The sequence below is a fragment of the Rhinopithecus bieti genome, unplaced genomic scaffold (genome assembly GCF_001698545.2).
Source record: "Rhinopithecus bieti isolate Rb0 unplaced genomic scaffold, ASM169854v2 scaffold_19482, whole genome shotgun sequence".
NCBI lineage: Eukaryota > Metazoa > Chordata > Mammalia > Primates > Cercopithecidae > Rhinopithecus > Rhinopithecus bieti.
In genome coordinates this window covers 4,271,684-4,295,998 of record NW_016809768.1, presented here as the reverse complement: position 1 = coordinate 4,295,998, position 24,315 = coordinate 4,271,684, and the positions used below count along the sequence as shown (strand labels likewise).

General features: G+C 42.6%; 1 protein-coding gene and 1 pseudogene across 7 annotated transcripts in view; one reads left to right on the top strand and one right to left on the bottom strand.

Annotated features, from left to right (window-relative positions):
• Window positions 1–24,315, top strand: part of LOC108540985 (UDP-glucuronosyltransferase 1-6) — a 107,244-nt gene that overhangs the window by 74,325 nt on the left and 8,604 nt on the right. Inside the window, exon 1 of one of the 7 annotated variants that reach the window (XM_017890367.1) lies at window positions 6,501–7,417. The exons of 5 other annotated variants lie outside the window; for them this stretch is intronic. In XM_017890367.1, the coding sequence (XP_017745856.1) occupies window positions 6,551–7,417 (867 nt within the window). In that variant the 5' untranslated portion in view covers window positions 6,501–6,550. Of the gene's footprint in view, window positions 1–6,500; window positions 7,418–19,464; window positions 20,362–24,315 lie in introns of those variants that run through there. One more of the 7 variants, XM_017890368.1, reaches the window with a different exon arrangement.
• LOC108540986 (dnaJ homolog subfamily B member 3-like) lies at window positions 13,596–15,139 on the bottom strand (annotated as a pseudogene).

Here is a 24,315-nt window from a genome sequence, read left to right as displayed (position 1 = left end):
TCTTTTTCCTCGGCCACAGGAGGGAAGAGGGTGGTGGGAGTGAGTTTAGTCTGACCGGGGCTGAAGACATCCTGTTGTTTAGGACTGCAGTTCTCTAACGTTCCAGCCCTGGTACCCGTTTGCTGTAGTTCATGTGGATTATACCTATCATATATGTACTGCGTTAGAGATTAAAACAGAATTTAAAAGACATATTCATTGGGCAATTTAATAAGAAACCCATGACACACTATCAAATCTTATTTTTATTTAACTTTTTTCAGACAAAATGTAGGGAGAAGAGTGGCATTGTTTTACATTTTTTGCATCTCGCTTTAGTACTTGGCTTAATAGATGGATTCTCATGTCAGCTTCTGCATTCAATCTGCTAAGTACTTGTCAATTCCCGTTGTGTTTTTTGTTCAGGAACATTCCATGTGACTTAGACTTTAAGGGCACACAATGTCCAAATCCTTCCTCCTGTATTCTTAAGTTATTAACAACCAATTCACACCACATGACATTCCTGCAAAGAGTCAAGAACATGCTCTGCCCTCTGGTCCTGTCCTACATTTGCCATGCTCTTTCTGCTCTTTATGCAAGCCTTGCCTCTGAGCTTTTTCAGAGACAGGTGTCAGTGGCGAATCTTCTCAGTCATGCATCCGTGTGGTTGCTCCGAGGGGACTTTGTGATGGGCTACCCCAGGCTGATCATGCTTAACGTGATCTTCATTGGGGGCATCAACTGTGCCAATAGGATGCCACTATCTCAGGTCTGTATTGGTGCCTTCATCCAATCAATGTTCCAGACAAAACACTTTTTAAAAACATGTTTACCTACAATTGCATTTACTTTATGCTGAAATTATTCTGGTGCCATAGGTATTTTTTTCCTTTATTTTCTTCTAGGATATCTTTTTCTCCTATGCAACCTCATCCTCAGGTTTAGGAACAATTTGTTGCTTATCAGTCAAAACATCTTGATATGGCAGTGGGGGGTCATGTAAGGGTTAATCTGATAATGAGCTCTGCAAGACCCATGGCTCATTTGGATGCTTTGTTTACTTGGGTATGCTTAATGATGGGAGAATCTACACCTAAACCCTTACATTCAGCATTATTCTTTGCATTTTGAAGCATGTGCATCTAAAATCCAGCACCCTATTAGGGCCACCGACCCTGTGTCCAGCCCCACTGTTCGGCCCTGGGCACACTTGCCAGCCTCTCCATTGCAACATCGAAATGGTACACACTGCTTCCATGAAGTGACAACTTTCAGACACTTGGTGGCTCTTTGTATATGCATATACTTGATGGCCTGGGGAGTTTCATGAATGTCCTTTAAGTGAACAGGAAAACTGAAACCCCTTGATTTGCATGATTTTGTGGTGTTTCTGGGTCAAGTGAATAAAGAAGAATTTTCACAGATCACCTTAGGCCTCTTAGAGGAAGAACTGTCATCATCATTACTAGAGTTTAAAAGACTCCTGCAGAACAAGGTGTTTCACCTGGAGACCTTTGCAGTGTTCATGCCAATTTACTGAGTGCATGAGAGATCATTTACACCAAAATCTTTATCATGTATTATCGTGATAGGCAATGCCATTATCATTTTACTACGTCAAATCTCCTTTGTTATTTTGTACCCCTTACCTTTAACCTTGGTTTGGTTGAACCCTTAGATTTGAAATTTTTCTGCCAAATATACAAACCGATAGTTGAAATCTTATGTTTTTTCTCCCTCTCTTTCTCCTTGATTTAAAGTTTATGATAAGGTTGAATTATTTGACTGGTCTTCTCAAAGAAATAACTGTGAATTTGTATATTTCTTTTTACTGTTCATTCCCTGTCTCATTAATTGCAGCTTATTTTTGCCTTAATGAATTTCATCCTAATTTATTTTGGCTGATTTTGTAGCTGCTTTCTAATTACTTCGTTAGAGGAATGTTACATTTTCTTACATTTGATTTTTCTGAATGAAGCATTGAAGGGCTCTGAGTAAAATTTTCTGTGTCCTCTCAGGTTTTTGGTAAAAATTGCTGTTCTTTTCCACTGCTTTTAGATAATTTAAATATCAGTTTTAAAATTTCCTCTTTTTGATTCAATGAGCGTCCTATAAGTCTGTTTCCTAATTCTGATATTGTGAATATTTTTTGTAGTCCATCTCCTCTTATTTTTTCTAGTATTTTGCATTATATATAAGAACGTTTCTTATAAGACACTACTTAAGAATTCTAATAGGTTACTTTGATGGTCTAATAAAGAATTGTCCAATAGAAATATAATGTAGCCACATACATAATTTAAACTCTTCACTAGTAGGGCATGTTAGAAACCAGCAAAAAATAAACCACTGAAATTAATTAAAATGCATTTTCTTAACCAGATTTATCTCCCAAATATTATTCTTTCAACATGTATCTATGAGATTATGAACTTAGCTATCTTTTCATAGATTTTTTTCTTGTTAAAATCTTCAAACTCTAGCATGTTCTGACACAGCATAATCGTCCATTTGGAATAGCCACATTTCCAAGTGCTCCCGTAAGTCCTGGTGAGTTATGACAACCAATATGGTCAATGTTTATAAATGTTTCCATGGACACAACTAAAATTCTGTCTTTTCGATTTTTTCTTCTTTTCTTTTTCTTCTTCTTCTTCTCTTCTTCTTATTATATTATTATTATTATTATTTTTTTTTTTTTTTTTTTTTTTTTTTTTTTTTTTGAGAAATGAGTCTCGCTCTGTTTCCCAGGCTGGAGGGCAGTGGTGGAATCTCAGCTCATTGCAACCTCCACCTCCTGGGTTGAACTGATTCTCCTGCCTCAGTCTCCCAAGTGGCTGGGACTAGAGGTGCATGCCACCATGCCCAGCTAATTTTTTTTTGCATTTTTCTGGAGATGGAGTTTCATCATGTTGGCCAGGTTGGTCTCAAACACCTGACTTCAAGTGATTCACTAGCCTTGGCTTTCCAAAGTGCTGGGATTACAGGTGTGAGCCATCACCACACTGGGCAATTTTTCTATCTTTTAAAATCCCTCTACTAAACCTTCCCAATTCTGGGAAGGATGTCTTTTTAAAAATCCCCTTACATAACAAATTCTGCTCCAGTTATATTTTGGTTCTTGAATAGTTTTTGCTTTATACATAGTGATTAGATTGGTGCATGTAGGTTTGAGACTTGTATTTTCTTCACATAGTTTGCTGTTATCATTAGATAATAATTCTTAAAATACATTTTATCTGATATCGGTATTGCTACCCCTACATTATTTTAAAAATTCCCCATCTCTTTTAATTTGAAAATAATTTGTGTGCAGGTGGGTGGCTCACACCTATAATTTCAGCCCTTGGGGAGACTGAGGCAAGAGGATTGTTTGAGCCCAGGAGTCTGAGAGCAGCCTGGGCAACATGCTGAGACTCCATCTCTACAAAAACTCAAAACATTACCTAGTTGTGATGGTGCAGGCCTGTAGTCCCAGCTACTCGGGAGGCTGAGGCAGGAGGATCACTTGATACAAGGAGATGGAGACTGCAGTGTGCCATGTGTTCACACCACCTAACTCCAGCCTGGGTGACAGAGCCAGGCCCTGTCTCAAAAAAATGAAAATTTCTTTGGCATGTGAAAATCGTGTTTTAAAAGTTTAGAAAACAGTTTTTTAAACTCCAATATGAAAAGTTAGGTGCAATGGAATGCACCTGTGGTCCCAGCTACTTGGGAGGCTCAGGTGGGAGAATCATTGAGCTCAGGAGTTTCAGCTACTATGGTTTTAAAATTTATTTATTTAAAATACAAAAAAACCCAGAATGGTTTCAATCTGATAGTTTCTTTGATGTCAGCATTCTGATTCTGTCTGTTCTTAATTTTATTCTTTCCATTGAGTGTAAGCTCAATCCTTTAACAGAAATTTCCTTTTTCCTTCTTAATTTTGGAATTCCATGGCACTTTTCCATTTCCATGGAGACACAGTGCAGCATCTTCAAGTCTCAAACTCTTACATCTGTCTCTTTCACTTGTAAGAGCCCTTGTGATTACATTGTCCCACCCAGACATCCAGGATGATCTCCCCAACTCAAAACCCTTAATTTAATCGTATCTGTGAAGTCTCTTCCACCTGTAATGGAACATATTCCCAGATTTGAGGAACTACAATGTAGATACTTTCGTGGGGCTGTGATTCTGCTTACCACAGACACTAAGCTTAAAGTGAAATCCGCATCTTATTCAAAGCTAGGAGATTTTCCTCTATATGGCCATTTAAATTTAATTTTTGTTCCTGTACTCCATAGAGTTCTATTCTCCAGCCTTCAGACCTATCAGCTTACCATTCAATTATCTCCTTTTCTCCTTGTCTTCCTTTTTTTTCATCTTTAAAAAACAATACCTTTCAAAGAGCAAAAGTTCTAGATTTTGATGAGGTACATTCTAGCAAAGTTTTTATTGTTTGTACTTTTTGTACCCTAAGGAAACTTTGTCCACCCCAAGATGTGAAGATTAGTTTCTAGAGTTCCAATTCGTATGTTTAGGTCTGTGAGATTGGCAGAGACGAACAAGACCACACAGGTCAGGCTTTCGGGATGCGTTTTTCTGTCTCTGGACTTTGCTGGGGTGACCTCACTGACACCCATGGCTTCAACCACCACATATTCAGATGGCTCCAAGTCTATCTGTGCAGCCCAGACCCCTTCTCATCTCCAGACCACAGCTGCTCCTGTTTCCCAGGCACCAGGAGCTCCTCCCTCCCTGTAGTTCTACTCTCCTCAGCACCTCCAGGTCTCTGGAGTACCACCATCTTCCAAGGTACATGGGCCTCCCCAGTGTCTAGGTGTTCCAGATGTGTCACTTGAAATCAGATGTCTTCACTGTCTAAATAAAACACCACTACTTGGAGGTAGAACACGGGAGCCCATGAATGTGGCAAGAGCAACCTCCCAGGTGTGTTCCACCCCTCACCTTGGGCTCATCAGGAGGGTGCTTAGAGGGAAAGAATTTTAAATGGGTTGGAAGTATAATTCAGAGGCTGAGATGTTGCACTTACAGCTAAGAATCCCTTTCTAGCCCTTTATATCCTCACAATTCCCCAGGAATTGTTCTCCCCTGGAGAGTTCCCAAAGCCCTTGAAGACCTTCCTTCTCTGTGCCATCCTACTTGTGCTGCCCTTGAGCTGGGTGTGCCCCTGGTGGATGCTTACATTCGCTGCCTGTCCCATAGTTTCTGTCCAAAGGTGGAATCTATTATCAATGTGGATCTCTAATGGGGGTAACTTCCTCCCTAAGGGAAGCCTCAGCCTTAACAGAAATGGCAGACATGGCCAGGCAAGAAGACACAGAGACAGTGAGATAGAAAGTGTGCACAGACCAGAGAACCTGCCCACATCATCCTGGGGTGACCAGTACAAGGAGGCATGAGCAATCTTGTGAGCACATATAGTGGTGACTTTCTGGAGCAGGACGAACCTCGTGGACTTGAGACCCTTGTGAGTGCTCAGGGTCTCTCTCTCTTAGAAGGGCACACATTTAATTCTCCATCTGAAATTTGAACTTGGGTCCCCACAAATTATGCAGCCCATGCTGTTCTGGAGGAACATTCTTATCAGAACTTGGTGCTGGATTGACTTGGAGAAAAGCCTGATCATAATCTTCAGGATGAAATAAAGGCCTGGATGAATGGACACTTTAGTCTTTAAGCAGACTTGCAGAAGACTGGAGTCTTCAGCATTCAGAGGAGGAATTCAGACTGTGCAAGATCTGAGGCCAGGTTCTAGCTCCCCTGGTCCCTTGGTGAGCAGGGAGCTCCCTGAACCCACCGTGGGTCCTTGCTAGGGTTATCTTGCCCATATGTGCTTTAGACAGCAGGACCTCTTATTCCATGGGATAGATGGAGAATCCTCAGCAAGGTCTTCCCAAGAATCCAATAACCACATCTTGAGCTCAGCCTCCCTGCAGCTTTTTATATATTGACAGCCACTTCAGAGAGAGTCCTCTTTGATCCTTACAAGAAACATCCTGGTGTGAAAAATGACCAAAACCAGATAGCCAGCCTACACACTCTCTGTTTAGAGAAAGCTGGCTTAGCAATGTTGTATGTTTTTTGGATGTGCTGTGTTACTCATACATGAGAAGGAAGAGTTTGAAGCATTAGCAAATAGGGTCACATCCAGCAGAGAGCATATGGTTGGGGACTAGGGCAGTGGTGACTCCTCAGACCTCAGCTGCAGCCTGATAAACGTGGTTCATAGAGAAGTAGGAGGCAGTGACATGAAATGGGTGTTCACAGCCTTGTGTTGGGAATTGGATGAGAAACAAGAGCGTAAACTTGGATGTTCCCCAGAGCAAGCGCAGGGTCAGATGAGTTTTTCAAGATAGGAGTGATCGGTCTTTCCCAAAGTGGGGCCCATAATGAAAGACAATGATTGGTTTATCGGTAATAATTAACTAGAGGAGGGCACTCTGTCTTCCAATTACATGATGATTTGCTAGGTGGCTCAGTGACAAGGTAATTAAGATGAAGAAAACAAATGTAGGAGGCACAGCGTGGGGTGGACAGTCAGCTGTTGGCGGCTTCTGCTGAGATGGCCACAGGACCCCAGGTTCCCCTGCTGTGGCTGGCTACAGGACTGCTGCTCCTCCTCAGTGTCCAGCCCTGGGCTGAGAGTGGGAAAGTGCTGGTGGTACCCATTGATGGCAGCCACTGGCTCAGCATGCGGGAGGCCGTGCGGGAGCTCCATGCCAGAGGCCACCAGGCGGTGGTCCTCACCCCGGAGGTGAAAATGCACATCAAAGAAGAGAACTTTTTCACCCTGACAACCTATGCCATTCCGTGGACCCAGGATGAATTTGATCGCCTTATGCTGGGCCATACTCAACTGTACTTTGAAACAGAACATTTTCTGAAGACATTTTCTAAAAGTATGGCAATTTTGAAAAATATATCTTTGGTCTTTCATAGGTCTTGTATGGAGATACTGTATAATGAGACCCTAATGAGGCACCTGAATGCTACTTCCTTTGATGTGGTTTTAACAGACCCCATTTACCTCTGTGGGGCAGTGCTGGCTAAGTACCTGTCAATTCCTTCCGTGTTTTTTTTAAGGAACATTCCATGCGATTTAGACTTTAAGGGCACACAGTGTCCAAATCCTTACTCCTATATTCCTAAGTTATTAACAACCAATTCAGACCACATGACATTCCTGCAAAGGGTCAAGAACATGCTCTACCCTCTGGCCCTGTCCTACATTTGCCATGCTCTTTCTGCCCCTTATGCAAGCCTTGCCTCTGAGCTTTTTGAGAGAGAGGTGTCAGTGGTGGATCTTCTCAGCCATGCATCCGTGTGGCTGTTCCGATCGGACTTTGTGATGGACTACCCCAGGCCGATCATGCCCAACATGGTCTTCATTGGGGGCATCAACTGTGCCAACAGGAAGCTACTATCTCAGGTTGGTGTTCGTGCCTTCATCCAATCAATGTTCCAAGCAAAACACTTTTTTAAAAAATGTATTTACTTACAATTGCTTCTATATCTACTTCTCTTTCCAGTGCTTTTATTTCTGCTTGTTGTCGTAATAGTCTTCCATGAGATAAACTGTTAAGGGGTCGCTAGTAGGGTATTTCAGGTTTTAAACGGTCAATGAGAGGAAGAAGAGGCAGACATGAATGTTTGTCAAAGGATGGGCAAGGACTGGTGTGACTCATGGAGATGTAAAGGCACCATAGTCATGGTTGTGCATGCCCTTCATTCGGCAGGAGCAGGGACACTCTACACTGAGAATTGACCCATCCTGGGTTTTTTTGTTTGCATAATTTTCAGGGGAAAGATGATGCAACAGCAAATTACAATAGTTAACGTGATTATTTTTAGTGGTCGCGTCTTGCAAAAGATAGAGAGGTGACCACAGGAGACCTAAGCACCCACAGGAAGTAGAAGTGTCAAAGAGGTTGACTCAGTTCAGTGGAAGTAGGGCAATGAAGGTGGGATGTCTGTCTGTGATTATGGAATTACACACGGAATTCAGTTTCCAGAGAGGGATCTGTGCTGACAAAAGATTTTCTGTTCAGGATTTGGGGTCTGGTGCATGATGTGGGGACATCTCAGATTTTGGAAGGAATAGTGATGGTTGCAGGTCAAATGGGTCTTCTACTTGGAATGCTGAAATTATCAAGAATATGTGGGAGGGACTAGGGAGGAGATAAACTGTGAGTGTATAAGCCCAGTAACCTGGGGACAGTGATGAATGGACATGTGTCCAAGAAGGGAAGCATTTCTCAGGAGAGGCTGATCACATCACCAAACCCACCCTATGCCACTCCAAGTTTCTATAGTGGGATCTACTCCTTTACCAAACATTTCAAAGGCAGCTTTCATTATTCCAAAATATTTGGGGTTCATTGATATGAATTCAGCCTTTTTATGTCATATTCACCGAATGCATATGAACTTCCATAACTTTAGATGCTTTTGTATTTTTATTTCTGTAATTCTTTTTATTAACATAGGTATTATTGCAAAATACTCTAAGTTTCATTTTTTAAATCAAACCACATGATTTTTTTTTATTGGTGATTTTCCCTCTTATGCAGTGTAGTTATTCAATTATAAAATATGGGTTTATTAGATTTGTAAAAATGTTGAAAGATGGGATGGCATTTAAATAGTGACTCTTGCCTTTTCTTCCAGTTTTTCAATGTGAACATATTCTCTAGTGTTAACTACATTGCTCAAAACTTCACTGTTATTTCAGTGGAGCAGAACAAATTGGGAACTGTGGCACAGATCACTCTTGCTATGTCCCTTAGAGAATTCCACATTAACAAGGCTAATTTTTGAGTATGGTAAAGAACAGGTGAATGTATGCAATAGTGAGGCCACTGACTCTTTCCCAGCATGAGGTCACACCAGATTTAACATGGTTTGGCTCTGTGTCCCCCACCAAATCTCAACTTGAATTGTAATCCCCATAATCCCCACGTGTTGAGGATGGCACCTAGTGGGAGATGATTGGATCATGGGGGCAGTTTTCCACCTGCTGCCCTCATCATAGTGAATTCTTATGAGATCTAATGGTTTTATAAGGAGCCCTTATCCCTTCAATTGTAAGCTCTTCCTCTATCTCTCTTGCTTGCCACTATATAAGACATGCCTTTGCCTCTCTCTCACTTTCTGCCAGGATTATAAGTTTCCTGAGGCCCCCACAGCAATGTGGAATTGTGAGTCAATTAAAGCTCTTTCCTTTATAAATGACCCCGTCTTGGGTATGTCTTTATAGCAGTGTGAGAATGGACTAATACAGTAAATTGGTGCCATGGGGAGTGGGGTACTGCTATAAAGATACTTGAAAATGTTCAAGTGACTTTGGAACTGGGTAACAGGCAGAGGTTGGAACAGTTTGGAGAGCTCAGAAGAAGACAGGAAGATGTGGGAAAGTTAGGAACTTCCTAGAGGCTTGTTGAATGGTTTGACTAAAATGTTGATAATGTTGTGGACAATGAAGTCGAGGCTGAGTCTCAGATGGAGATGAGGAACTTGTTGAGAACTGGAGCAAAGGTTACTCTTACTATGCTTTAGCAAAGAGACTGGTGGCATTTTTGCCCCTGCCCTAGAGATCTGTGGAACTATGAACTTGAGAGAGATGATCTGAAATTAGAATTTAGGTTTAAAAGGGAAGCAGAGCATAAAAGTTTGGAAAATTTGCAGACTGACCATGTGGTAGAAAAGAAAAACCCATTTTCTGGGGAGAAATTCAAGCCAGCTGCAGAAATACTGGCTAAAGAAATTTCCGTAAATAAGGAGGAGCCAAATATTAATCGCCAAGACAATGTGGAAAATGGCTCCAGGGCATGTCAGAGAACTTTGCAGCACACCCTCCCATCACAGGCCTGGAGGCCTAGGAAGGAAAAATGGTTTTGTGGGCTGGGTCGAGGACCCCCCGTGCTGTGTGCAGCCTCAGGACTTGGTGCCCTGTGTCCCAGTGACTCTAGCCGTGGCTAAAAGGGGCCAAGGTATAGCTCAGGCTGTTGCTTCAGAGGGTGCAATCCTCAAGTCTTGGCAGCTTCCATGTGGTGTTGGGCCTGTGGGTACACAGAAGATAAGAATTTAGGTTTGGGAACCTCCACATAAATTTCAGAGGATGCATGGAAACGCCTGGAAGTCCAGGCAGAAGTTTGCTGCATGGGTGGAGCCCTTATGGAGAACCTCTGCTAGGGCAGGATGGTAAAGAAATGTGAGGTTGGAGCCCCCACACAGAGTCTCCACTGGGGCACTGCCTAGTGGAGTTGTGAGAAGAAGGCCACCATCCTCCAGAACCCCAAATAGTAGGCCTAATAGTTTGCACTATGTGCCTGGAAAAGCTGCAGACATTCAATGCCAGTCTCTGAAGATAGCATAGAGGGGGACTTTACCCTGCAAAGCCACAGTGTCCAAGTTGCCTGAGACTGTGAGAGCACACTTTTGGCATCAGCATGACCTAGATGTGAGACATGAAGTCAAAAGAGATCATTTTGGAGCTTTAAGATTTAATGACTGCCCTGCCTGATTTTAGACTTGAGTGGGGCCTGTAGCCCCCCTGCTTTTTTTTTTTGGCCAGTTTCTCCCATTTGGAATGGGAACATTTACCCAATTTCTGTACCCCCATTGTGTCTTGGAAGTTACTAACTTTTGATTTTACAGTCTCATAAGGGGAAGGGACTTGCCTTGTCTCAGATGAGACTTTGGACTATGGACTTTTGAGTTAGTGCTGAAATAAGTTAAGACTTTGGAGGATTGTTGGGATAGCACGATTGGTTTTGAAATGTGAAAAGACATGAGATTTGGGAGGGGCCAGGGGGGCAGAATGATACCGTTTGACTCTGCGTTTCCACCCAAATCTCATCTCAAATTGTAATCTCCATAATCCCCATGTGTTAAGGGTGGGACCTGGTGGGAGCTGATTGGATCATGTGTGCAGTTTCCCCCATGCTGTTCCCATCCTACTGAGTGAGTTCTCATGAGAGCTGATGGTTTTATAAGGGGCTCTTCCCCATTCATTCACAAGCTCTTCCTGTTTCTCTCTTGCTTGCTGCCATGTGACACATGCCTTTGGTTATCTCTCACCTGCTGTCATGATTGTAAGTTTCCTGAGGCCTCCCCAGCAATGTGGAACTGTGAGTCATTTAAACCTCTTTCTTTTATAAATTACTCAGTCTTGAGTATGTCTTACAGCAGTGTGAGAACAGACTAATACAAGATTGGTGGTGATGGATGTTACACTGAAAGGGTTTAAAGGAGAGTATGAGAAAAAGAAATGAATCTGGATTTATTGAGAACATTGATGAGAAAGTGGAATTAGAAATTCCTAGAAAGGTAAGCTGTTATGTGAATGATTTCCCAAGATAGGGAAGTCTCTCTACCTGTTTGGAGACAGAAAATGGAATCAGAGGGGAAGAAGACGATGGACAGAAAGGATCATTCCCTCTTCCAGATGCTCTCCAGTGTGTGATGTAAGCTGAACTAAAACCAGCTGTGTTGAGCTCTAGACAGAAAAGATACCTGGCATTTTGGTTTTTTGGACCCTACTGAGTTGGTCACAGGATTCCAGGTCTCTTGGGGCTCATAGGGTCATGCCTTTCCTTGCCCGCTGTGCTTGGTGAGAAGGAACAAGTGATTCCACAGAGGGAATTCATTTTAGGGGTCTCAAGATGGTCATCTTTGCACCAGAGGAAATACCCCTTTTTCCGTTCTGAAAACCTGATTTATGAAACCCTTTTATAAGAGATGAGTACACACATACAGGCCTCTAGCAGTTATGTTTTTGAGATGAGACATTTTAAAAGGAGATTTTGAATTCTAAAATTCTTTAAATAAAATGCTCTTGCTGGGACAACAGAGTGGGTCAACATCATTCCCATCTCTACAAGAAGATTTTTTTTTAAATTAGCTAGGCGTGGTAGCTGTAGTCTTAGTTACTGGGAATGCTAAGGAGGAAGGATCACTTGAGCCCAGGAATTCGTGGTTACAGTGAGGTATAATCTTGCTTAGGCAACAGCCACAGAGCAATACCCCGTCTCTAAAACAAACAAACAAACAATAATCAAACAAGCTTTACATTTCTGTAAAAGGAACACTTCCCATTTATGACATCAGTAATCCAGGATATATCAAAATTTGAATGTTGTGTTTGCTTTCAACTGTTAAAACTAGCCAGAGTTGTTACAGGGACCCACTACCTCTGAGTGACACTGGTATGCCACTCTTTGCTGACCCGAACAATGGGATTTATGTAACCAATTGTGTAGATACAATCCCACTCATTCTACCCTACCCAGAGTGGTGATTTCCAACACACAAAACTACCATGAAACTATTTCCATGCCTTCCTACCATCTCTCAAAATTCTTTTCATCCCTGAACTGCTCCAAAAGCAAACCCACCCCCAGCAAACTACTCAGTGAGTATCTTCACACATGTAAGTTCCCTTGTCTTGTTCTCTAAAATATGAACTCATTTTTCAAAAGCCCTGACAGGCTGTCTTATTCTGATACTTCTTGTGTAATTATTATATAAGTAACAACTACCCGGGCACCTTGTAGCATGTTGATTTCAGAGTTCAGTGTGAGACGCCATGTGCCCCTGTGGGATGGTGCCAGCTAACTGCCATGTTCCTGCTGTTTATTGCTTGGGTGCCATTCCATGCAGATTGGACTCTAAGGGTTCTAGAGCATATCCAAACCCATTATCACAGTCTTTGTTGGTTAATGATGTGTTCAGGCCATGATTTTTCTGTAAAAAATTACCAGCATGCTGCTCTTAATTTTTTTAGCCTGTCTAGTTCAGTTGCCCTTTTGCTCTCATGTCTTATGCAAACCTTTCCTCAGAGTTGACCCTATAAGGTGGGACCCTTTGTGATGGACTACCCCAAGACAACATGCCCCAAATGGTCTTCATTTGGGGAATAACCCGTGCCAACAGAAAAGTACTTTCTCAGTTGTGTATATGGTGACTCACCCAAACAATATTACAGATACACTTGGCTTTCATCAACCTAATTTGGTATGTCCCAAGCACAGCAATAGGATAGTCCTGTGTGGCCTTCTGGAAATGCTTTTTTTACATTTCCGGGACCTACCATAGTTGGAGAACCACGTTAGGGCTGAAGACAGTCCTAGTACACCATTGACCAACCATGTAACCCCAAACTCTGTCCTTAGCCTTCAGAGGGAACATGCTTCTACACTGATTTCAGCTCAGTGATATGGGATTCAAATGTCTGACCTCCAAAATATTAAGAGAAAAAACGTGTGTTGTTTTAAGCCACCAAGTTTGGGTAATTTGTTACAGCCATGATAGGAAACTAATGCAGCCACCTTACCAGGTTTACCTGCTTTTATAAAGCCTGGGCTTAACCTTTTATCTAAATAATGGTCAACTCTTCCTACATCACCAGCATTTATGTGCAATTAAAAGCCATCATTAAATTAGGCCAGAGTATTAATATATTCATAATTTCACCACCACACAGTAAAACACTGAAGTCAAATGATTTAGAGCAAACCACCTGGCTCACACTTTCCCAACAGAAAAAGTTAAGGCTTAAAGTGCTGAGCTGAACATTCTGTCCTAGCACTAGGAAATAATCATTGTCAGCCTCAGGCTTAAGTTTAATAAATAGCAAAGCGCATACAGATATTTACAATGATCGAAAGACAAACAGAGGTCCTATCCATAGTAGTTCCAATGGTAAAGACAGGCATTGGCATAAAATGTTTATAAATTCTTGGGTACAGTTGTTCTGAAAGCAAAGTTCACTTTCAATCCTAAAAAAAGTCCACTATTCCTCCAGATGTGCTTTAAGTCAAATGTGGGCTGGGATTACTCGGTGTCAATGCGGAGCAACTGCTCTATGCCATTTATTATGAAGGACTTTAACTGAACTGTCCATCTTCCTCCACTTGCACACTTTCTTGGCCATTCTCAATGATTCTCTTGGTGGTTTTTTTTTTGCCATCAACTATTTCAGTGGAAGTCGACATGGACTTGAAGCTGCCTGTCCCATCCCTACCGTAGGACATGCAGAAGGAAGAAAGGCCCCCACTTCCCAGGGAGCCAAAGGAACTAAATCCTGTATCAAAAGAAGAAAATCCACCCCCAAAAGCTGGAAATTCACTGAAGGTAGAGAAAAGGGGTGCAGACCCTCTGCTTCTGCTTCCCTGGGAGTTCCTCCGACCACCAAAAATATTTTCCAGTGGATTTCCGAAGAGGTCAAAGGACAATGGGTCCTGGCCACCGAAGAATTCCCTGAAGACCTCGGCCGGGTCGCGGAAGCTGAAGATGTACTCGAAGGGGTCCTCAAAGGGTCTGCCACCTGCGTAGCCACCCTCTGCCCCCGCCTCGCCATAGCGGTCGTACACATCGCGTTTCTTGGCGTCCAACAACACCTCGTAGGCCTCCGCCACCTGCTTGAATCTCCTTTCTGCTTCCTCCTTGTTCTCGGGGTTTTTGTCTGGGTGCCACTTGAGTGCCAGCTTGCGGTAAGCCTTCTTGATGGCCTAGGTCGAGGCCTGCCGGAGCACGCCCAGCACCTCGTAGTAGTCCACCATGCTGGACGGCCAGAACAGCCGGCAGGGCACTGGCACAGCAAGAGGGACAGCTGCCAGGCCCGAGCGCAGGCCTGAGTGGTTGGAGACCTGGGCCGCCTGGAGGGACGCCCCCTTATGACGCAGCCACATCTCATTGGTCGAGGCTTATGATCTCCTCGCTTCCCAGGATGCAGTGCTCCTGGGACTGGCCCTGCTGTCTGTGAGGCTCTGTAATGCTCCACGATCAGGCCCCGCCCACTTCGGCCCCCAAAGCCATGGTCTCCAAAAAGGGTGGGAAAAAGAGGTTAGGGAAAAGAGAGGGCTTTGACTTTAGCTGCCTGAAGAACTGTTTTTCTTAAAGTCGGCTTTATATCAGTCTTTTTCCTTGGCCACAGGAGGGAAGAAGATGGTGGGAGTGAGTTTAGTCTGACCGGGGCTGAAGACATCCTGTGTTTAGGACTGCAGTTCTCTAACGTTCCAGCCCTGGTACCCGTTTGCTTTTGTTCATGTGGATTATACCTATCATATATGTACTGCATTAGAGATTGAAACAGAATTAAAAACATATTCATTGGGCAATTTAATAAGAATAAACCCATGACACACTAACAAACTTTGTTTTTATGTAACTTTTTTTGAGACAAAATGTAGTGAGAAGAGTGGCATCGTTTTACATTTTTTGCATCTCTCTTTAGAACGTGGCTCAAAAGAAAGCTGGATTCTTATGTCAGCTTCTGCATTCAATCTATTGTGATATTACACATCACCCATGTAGCTTCTGGAAAACTCCACTGTACATTTGTGAGAGAATGACAGTGAAAAAATGAAGTAGCATTATTATGGAAATAGTTTTGACTTTGCAAAATTCTGAAAAATTCTTGGGGATCCCTAGGATTTCTGGCTCATTCTTTGAGACCTGCTAGTCTAGTACAGTAGTCCCTGGTATTCTGAAGGGATTAGTTTAGAACAACCCTCCTCCTCATACCAAAATCTAGATGCTCAAGCTCCTTTTATAAAATGGCACAGTATTTGTATATAACCTACACATATCCTCCTTTAAACCTGTAATCATCTCTTGATTACTTTTACCCAATAAATGTAAATGCTATGTAAAACGTTGTTTTACAGTATTGGTTTTTTATTTGTATTATTTGTTTTTTTTTTTTTTTCATTTCTATTCCCCCCAAATATTTTCAATCTGCTGTTGACTGAATCTGCAGATGTGAAGCCCAAGTATATGGAGGGTCAACTGTGCGTGTAATCCACTTTTCTTGACTGCTAAAACAAACACCAGAGAGATCCTCTCAGATAAAAGGAAATACAGCACTAGTTACTGTATGAAAGCCATTAAGACTTGCAGGCCATGTTTATAGCACTAGGGTGCTATAAACTTGGGATGCAGTGATTATTTCCACTAGAATTGCTATGTCATGACCATAAATTTTGAGGGGATATTTTTTTGAGATCTGAGTTCTCTTCACCTCCTCCTTATTCTCTTTTTGACACTGGATTCTGTGCTTTGGTAAATTGTGAGGCATTACACTAGTAAAGGTCACTCAGTTCTAAAGGGAAAATGATTAACCGAAGAACATTCTAAGAGTTCATAAAGGGTATTAGGGCTAATGGGGATATGTTATCTCACCAGAACAAACTTCTGAGTTTATATAACCTCTAGTGACATAACTGAAACCTAGACTTGGCACTTGGTAAGCACGCAATGAACAGTCATAGAACGGTGGCTGAGGGTAGAGTTCAGTGTGAACAAAGCAATTTGGGAACATCAAAGCAAGTTTGGGGGACAACAAGTGATCCAGAATGGCTGGAGGGTAAGAGGCGGAGGGGGCAAGCAGAAGAGCTAGAAAGAAGGAATGAGCTTGGACAGGGGGACTGGGGTCTATCCCAGAGTTTTGAGAGCAAGGCAGAGGAGTCTGAATTTTCTTCTGTGCCCAGGAAGCTGTTGATCAAGGTTCTAGAAGTGGTGGTGATGTGGGGTTTTTCAGTTGGCAGCCGATGCAGTGATTCAGAAGGGACAGCTGGGGGTTGGGGAACAGGGGGGCTGGGGCCCTGAAATAGGACCATGGCAGCTGGGTCTGAGAGACAGTGGTAGAAACATCCAGATTCAGCACTTACTTGCTATCTTGGATACAGGGTCTAGAACGAAAAAAGAAGGAAAGTCACCTGTATACAGAAGCACGTCCAGAGTGCTTACTGTCTCCAAAACCAGGTACTGGCACCTGAGTGACGGCATGATTCCAAAGCCAAAATCTTGCCTGTAAGGAATAGATGTATAGGATATAGCTATAGTCTAATAGCAAGGACAGATATGCAAACTGCTAAAAGATGTAAGGCAGAGCAGAACAAAATGCTGTGGAGATTCAAGGAAGGTGGCTTTGTTTCCCTGGATGGTCCTGTAGATAATCTACAGGGAATGGACATGTTTATGTTGCTCCTTTAGTAACAAGCCCCTTCATTCTGATTTGATGAAAGGAGCTGGGAGTGTGTCAAGTGGTGGCCTATTAACTTAGGTCTTCAGCTTAAAAAGAAAGTACCTTCAAAAGGGTTCCAGAAACACTTTCCATGGACATGTCACTCTTTAGTAGCAAGACCATCACATTGATGCCCTGCCATGTGATTTCTCAGCCCCCAGAGCACCATGCCCTGTAATTGCCTGGTCATGAATTTGTCTCCGTCCACGTGACCCCTCCTTTCAGGCAAGGGCCATTTCTAACTTGGCCTTCTGGCCCTAGTTCCTAGCATAGTGACTGGCATACAGTAGGGCTCACACGTTCCATAAATATTTGGTGGATGAGGGAATTAGCAATGGATTCTGCTTTGGTTCCAGAGCAGAGATTAATTGGATTGCTTAACAATGGTTCTCTGTTGTAATTCATGAGGGTGAATGTGGATTGCCTACTATTCAGATTAGTAAGTATTTCTTTGTCAGGGGCAGATCTGTGGCCCCAAACCATCCAGGTACACAGCAGCAGCAGCCTCAAAAAGCTTGGAAGCTCTGCGTGATGCAGGAAAGTCATAAAATCATTACAGTGGTGACTTACGTGTTTATAGCCTCTTTTCTCCCTTTAATCCACAAATGCACTCACATGGCATTGGGACTTTGGAAGAATTATCACCCTTAAGGTTTAAATTGAACTGTGAATTTCAGAATTTCTGATAAGGCACAACAAAGAGTGAAAGCATTGCTATGTCTATTCCGCTTGCCCAGAATCTTGGTCCTAAAAAATGAAGAGTGCTTGGGTGTGGGGAAGAGCTTCAGTGTGCATGTGCATGCCGAAGTACCTACTCTAAGGAGCAGAATGAGAGGGTACCCTAAGTACCTGTTAATATGTCCCACAGGACACCAAAACTCTGGTTAGCTGTTTCTCTGTGATCCTCTAAGAACATCCCCAAGTATGGCTGGCCTGTGCTGTGTATGGTTAAAATGTTGGGATCTGTGCAATTATGTTGGGATTGTATGGTACAGCAGTATATCCCCAAAGAAAAGAGCGTAATACTTCCAGTTCTGGCTGCACAATACTTGCCCCAGCGTCCATGGTCAATAAAATACAAATCTGAGTTATTGTTTTTGCTCATCTTTCCCTTTTGCCTTCCACTCAGTCATCAGAATTTCCCCAAATGCCTTATTTCCCCCTGGATCTTGGGCCAGTAGAATGAGTACAATTTAACTTAATTGAATTTGCTTATCTATTTGGTTTCCTGTTGTGAACAAAAGTTCTCTGAAAAGGAATTTGGAAGAAAGAGACTTTGTTCCAGTGAACAGTTTGCAAACCAGGGAGTTACAGCCTCTGGTATACGATGAAGGCGAGTTCCACAGAACACAAGAAAGGCAGGTTTCATGGCAAAAAGTTCCTTCTGAGGTTCCCAATCAGGTCCATTTATGCAAATGAAGGATAGAAACTTGCTTAGTTCTTATTAGTCAATGCAGCTGCATTCTGATTGGTTGATGAAGCTGAGCCCTGAGTGGCTGAGGTGGGTGAGCTCTAATTGATTGATTCAGGTGAGTGCTGAAAATCTCAACTATAAAAAGGTACAGGTTTTCAGGATACTCAGAGTAACTGTGTGACCTGTAGTAAGCAAAGGACCAGTTGGCTCTATTTTAAATCCAGGCCAACTTAGCCACTCAAGATCTATCTTATAGGACTGGCTCTTTCAGGTTCACACTAATACAGACCTGTCCTTGGGGAAGACTTTTGTGCATATGCACTCTAGCGGATTTCCCTTTCTGGTCGTTTTCTACCCCAGCATGACCCTCCACCGCCGCCCACCCACCCACCTGTTCATTTCCTTCTTAGCCTGGTTCATGATTTCTAAGTCCCTGCTCATCTGTTTAAATTGTGAGTCTGGCTCACCTGATGGCACGTGAGTTCTGAGGAGGCAGGAGACTCATGTGGTGGGCTCCGCTGCAGCCTCAAGACCCCACACTGTGCTGGACTCAATAAATATTTGTTGGATGAAGGAATGAAACACATGATACAGGTGAGCAGGCAGTACAGGGGGAGCTGTGGAAAGAGCACTCCTAGGTTTCCATGGCGAAAGTGGGGGGACAGTTGTGTTCTTTTCTTTCTAAAAGGCTTTCTAAAAAGCTTTCTGTTTAATTTCTGGAAAAGAAGCCTAACTTGTCACTACATAGTCGTCCTTATTCCTCTCTGGTAACACTTCTTGGTCCATGGAATACTAATTTAATGGATCCAGAGGTGCTGGAGGTACTTTGCTGTGTTCACTCAAGAATGTGATTTGAGTGTGAAATTCCAGCCAGTTCAACTGTTGTTGCCTATTAAGAAACCTAATAAAGCTCCACCTTCTTTATCTCTGAAAATGAACTCCCTGCTACCTTTGTGGACTGATGACTTTTCATAGTCATGTGACACAATCAAACATTAACTTGTATTGATTGCTTTTTACCATATATATGAGTAGGAGAGGGTGAAGCTCTGGCAGGAGCAAAGGTGCCATGGCTGTGGAGTCCCAGGGCAGACACCCATTTGTCCTGGGCCTACTGCTGTGTGTGCTGGGCCCGGTGGTGTGCCATGCTGGGAAGATGCTGTTGATCCCAGTGGATGGCAGCCACTGGCTGAGCATGCTTGGGGCCATCCAGCAGCTGCAGCAGAGGGGACATGAAATAGTTGTCCTAGCACCTGATGCCTCATTGTACATCAGAGAGGGAGCATTTTACACCTTGAAGACGTACCCTGTGCCATTCCAAAGGGAGGATGTGAAAGAGTCTTTTGTTAGTCTTGGGCATACTGTTTTTGAGAATGATTCTTTCCTGCGGCGTGTGATCAAAACATACAAGAAAATAAAAAAGGACTCTGCTATGCTTTTGTCTGGCTGTTCCCACTTACTGCACAACAAGGAGCTCATGTCCTCCCTGGCGGAAAGCAGCTTTGATGTCATGCTGACAGACCCTTTCCTTCCTTGTGGCCCCATCGTGGCCCAGTACCTGTCTCTGCCCACTGTATTCTTCTTGAATGCATTGCCATGCAGCCTGGAATTTGAGGCTACCCAGTGCCCCAACCCATTCTCCTACGTGCCGAGGTCTCTGTCCGCTAATTCAGATCACATGACCTTCCTGCAGCGGGTGAAGAACATGCTCATTGCCTTTCCACAGAACTTTCTGTGCGATGTGGTTTATTCCCCTTATGCAACCCTTGCCTCGGAATTCCTGCAGAGAGAGGTGACTGTCCAGAATCTATTGAGCTCTGCATCTGTCTGGCTGCTTAGAAGTGACTTCGTGAAGGATTACCCTAGGCCCATCATGCCCAATATGGCTTTCATTGGTGGAATCAACTGCCTTCACCAAAGCCCACTATCCCAGGTGTGTATTGGAGTGGGACTTTTACTTGCATATATTCTTTCAGATGTATTACTTTGGATCGATTAACTAGCCCCAGATATATGCTCAGCAAGCATTCTGAGATAGTTTAAAATGCCCTCTTTTGTTAATTTTTGATTCCTAGGCCTGAGTCTGTCTTTGGCATCATCTTCTGGATTATTTCTTGGTATCCGAGATTTCGAGAAAGCATTCCTTGGACATTTTACCCTGTGTGCTCCAGTGGATAGTAATCAATTAGAAACAACAAGCTGTTAAATGCCATAAGCACAGAATGCTGGGTTTGGGACACCTTGCAGAAAACTCAGTTGAAGCCTGCACCTTGCCCTGGATTCAGTCAGGCAGCCAACGTTCAGGACTGATAAAATCATTCTTTGATGATAGATCCTGGCATTGAAAGTTGCCTTTGTGATCCTCGTTAAAGCTCCAGTTTCTAAATATTCTGATAAGAAGCTAGATCCTGCAGTCCCTTCTCTTCTAATGAGTCAATCACCAGACAGGTTCTGACATGATACAGAAAGGTTGTGGGTTTCATTCTCAAGCTGTTAGGTTTATTTTTCCCCATACAGCATTTGAAGTATGCAAAAAGTAGCATTCACATCCTCATCTAAATCTCAGCAGAATATAGAGAAGAACAGGAGAGGCTCCTTCAGATGGAGGGTTAGGGAAGGACTCTCTGAGGAGGTGACATTTCAGTGAGCATTCATTCATTTATCCTTCAAAGATTGACTGAGGATCTACTGGCAGCCCAGGCACTTCCCAGGTGCTGAGTCTGGCTCCCATTAAGGGGACTGATATCACCCTTGGAGAGCACTGGACCTTATTTCCACTATACCTCCAACATGATTTGTATTGTATTTTATTTTTTTAAATTTCCTGTGCATTTTCCTTCATAGCACATCAAATATGGCAGTCATTTCTCTTAAATAATTGTTGATTGTCCGCTTCATGTCATGAGCCCCGTGGGGACATGTGTGACTTTGCATTAATCACATCCACTGTATGCCGCATCCTCAACACCTGCCAATGGGTCTGCATGTATTTGGTGCTCCATAAATATCAGCGCCTAAGGCACAGAATAGGCACCCATCGAATATGTGTTAAGTAGTAAATGAGTGAGAAGAAAGGTGCCAACTGAGGTCTAGTCACTGGGTAGAGAGTAATCCACAATAGCTCTTTTTAGTTCTTCGCACTCCAGCTACTACATATCTATCTATCTATCTATCTCTCTATCTATCTATCTATCTATCTATCTATCTATCTATCTATCTATCTATCAGTCAATCATCTATCTATCTATCCATCCACAAACACATATCATTTTTTGGTTGCCTTTTCTACAAAATAGAGTAACAGTGTATCCCCACTGCCCGCTTACCAATATGTCATGGGTATTACTCCAGTTTTAAATGCTATTACTTTTTAAACTATGAAATAGTATTTCGTGGTACTTGTGTACCACAGTGTATTCTGCTATGGACCTAGTCTAGTTCCCCAGAGGATCGTTACAACTTGTATTCCCGGAGTTTTGTTGTTGTGACTTCAAACACTTCTTTTAAAAAGATAAGATACTTTGTCATTTAAAAAACATTTGTTCTGTTTCTTTCTCATTCATCTTTTCTTAAGTATTTTACAGGGTTTTTTTGTGTGTGTGTGAATGTGGTTTTTTTTTTTTTTCCATTTCTGTCTCTAGCTAATTATCTACTTACTACTCAGCTGTCTCATCAAAATATTGATTTTCATAATAAAAAACACAGGCAGTCATTTGCTGATGAAGAAATTTTGGTTTCTTCTCTTCTAAATTCCATGCCAAATATCAGGGTTATTGAATTTATTAGAATCTGTAAAAACAGTTGAATAATTCTGGCAATAGGAAAGATTCCTGTCTTGCTGCTATTTTAGTGGAAATTGATTATCATTTCATTATTTTGCATTATGTTAGCCATTGTTTTCTGGCAAATCGTCTTTATTGATTTAGATAATTTCCTTCTTTACGTGAGGATGTTTGTAGGAGAGGCACCAAACTTTATCAGCTGCCTTTCTGGCATTTACTGATATAACCATAAATGTCTAAGTGGTGAATTGTGTTAATTACATATTGTTTGTTGCCTTGTTTGGTGCAGTAAGGCTTAGGTGTGAAAATATCTTGTAAATTGTACCTTTTAGTAACCTTCTTTGTCTTGTTGAATGTTTTAATCTGAAATTCCACTTTTTGGATATTAATATTACCACTTCTGGATTATTTTTATTTACATTTCCCTAGTACATCTTTAGTACTCCTTTGTCTTCAAGCTTTCTTCCTTTTTAAGCAACATGGAACTGGGATTTTTAATCCAGTCAGGCAATTGCTTTAATAACTGCATTTTGCCCATTTGAATCTAACAATTAATAGATTTGATTGTAACTCTCTCAGTTTACTTTATGTTTAGTTGACTTTGCCATTCTCCCTTTTCCAGATTTTACTGGTTGGTCAATTACTATTTTATTTTCTCTTTCTTCCTTTGTTAACTAAAAATGCCACTCTGCACTACCATTCCTCTTGTGTTGATGGTCTTATTCTCAATACTCTTGATAAAACTCCTGAACTTTAAGAATAAAGATAAAACTTTTATTGCACAAAGAAGTCCATAGAGAAAGCACAACCTGGCATTGGCGTGTCTTTGGTGTGTCTGAAGGAAAAGAGATAGTGGAACAACATTGGGAGAAAAGGAATGAAACTCAAGAATTCCAAGATGTTGCTCCCCTGCCAGGGTGAGATGGCAGTGGTTCACAGACAATCACAATGTTGGATCTGAGAAAAATAACTGAATGGAAGATTAGTGAGGACAGAGGCTTTGAGATGGCCAGGACAGGAAAGTTTGGGAGCAGGGAAGGTTGAGATACACGTGGGTTACTGGGAATGCGTGATGGTGAAGTCACAGGTACCCCATATGGTGTCTAAGTGCTAAAGAAGAATTCTGGAAAAACGAAATGCATTTGGGAAGGGAAAATCCAATTAAAAGCCTAAACTAAATATATAAAATTCTGGTAAAGTTTAGGAGTTATGTTAAATGTCTGATTTTGGCTGGGGAAGTCTCATCAGATCAGGGAAGTTCTCTCATTCAGGGGGATCTCACCTTTTTTTTGAAGGGAATCAATGGTGGGGGATTAGAGTGTTATTTTCAGTTAGTATGGTGCTTCACTCTTTGGTCATTCCAGTAACTGTGAAGTCAGGGCAAAGTTTAAGGGAAGCTTTGCCAAGTAGGGGATGGACTTCACCTTTATTGAGCCTCATAATAGCTGGCTGAGGTAGGAGTTGGCCATGATGACAACTTCTCTGCAGTTTGCCTTGCGTAAATCTCTAGATGAACTTTTGTGCCATTTAAACTTTCGTGATCTCCTGCTATTTAACTTCAGACGTTTATGGACTTTTATGTGGGTTCAATTATGTATGAATCACATCCTGCTGATTGCTGAGTGGGCATGGGAGGGTGTGCCTGGAGGAGAACTTAGACTCGGCCCTTTCCAGATGAGCTTCAGTGTAAGAGTGGGTTTTGTAAAGAGCAAAGATCTTAGGAAATTTGAGTAAGCCATTTACCATCGCTCAGAAGAAAGAGCTTGACGAGCACTTGGAAATGAGCTGTCTCTCCCCAAGAAAGAGGGAGAGAGAAGGGAGAAATGTGGGGCAGACCCTACGGAGGAAGGAGTTCAGAAAAACCATCCTCAGGGTGTTCTTGCTACAAACCAAAAATGCAGCATGGTGGTGGGGAGGATGACTCTGTCCTCCCTGACCTTTTAGATGACCCCCAGGGAAAAGGCCAAGACAAGGCCCTTAAGAGCCAGAGGACTCATGAGGGCCTGGGGCTGGTGAGAGTGGCGGGGAGAGGGGGCTTACCTTGGGGGAAGGATGGTCAGTGTCTGGGCCTTTCCTGGTCATGTTCCAAATCAGGCTTGGCAGGA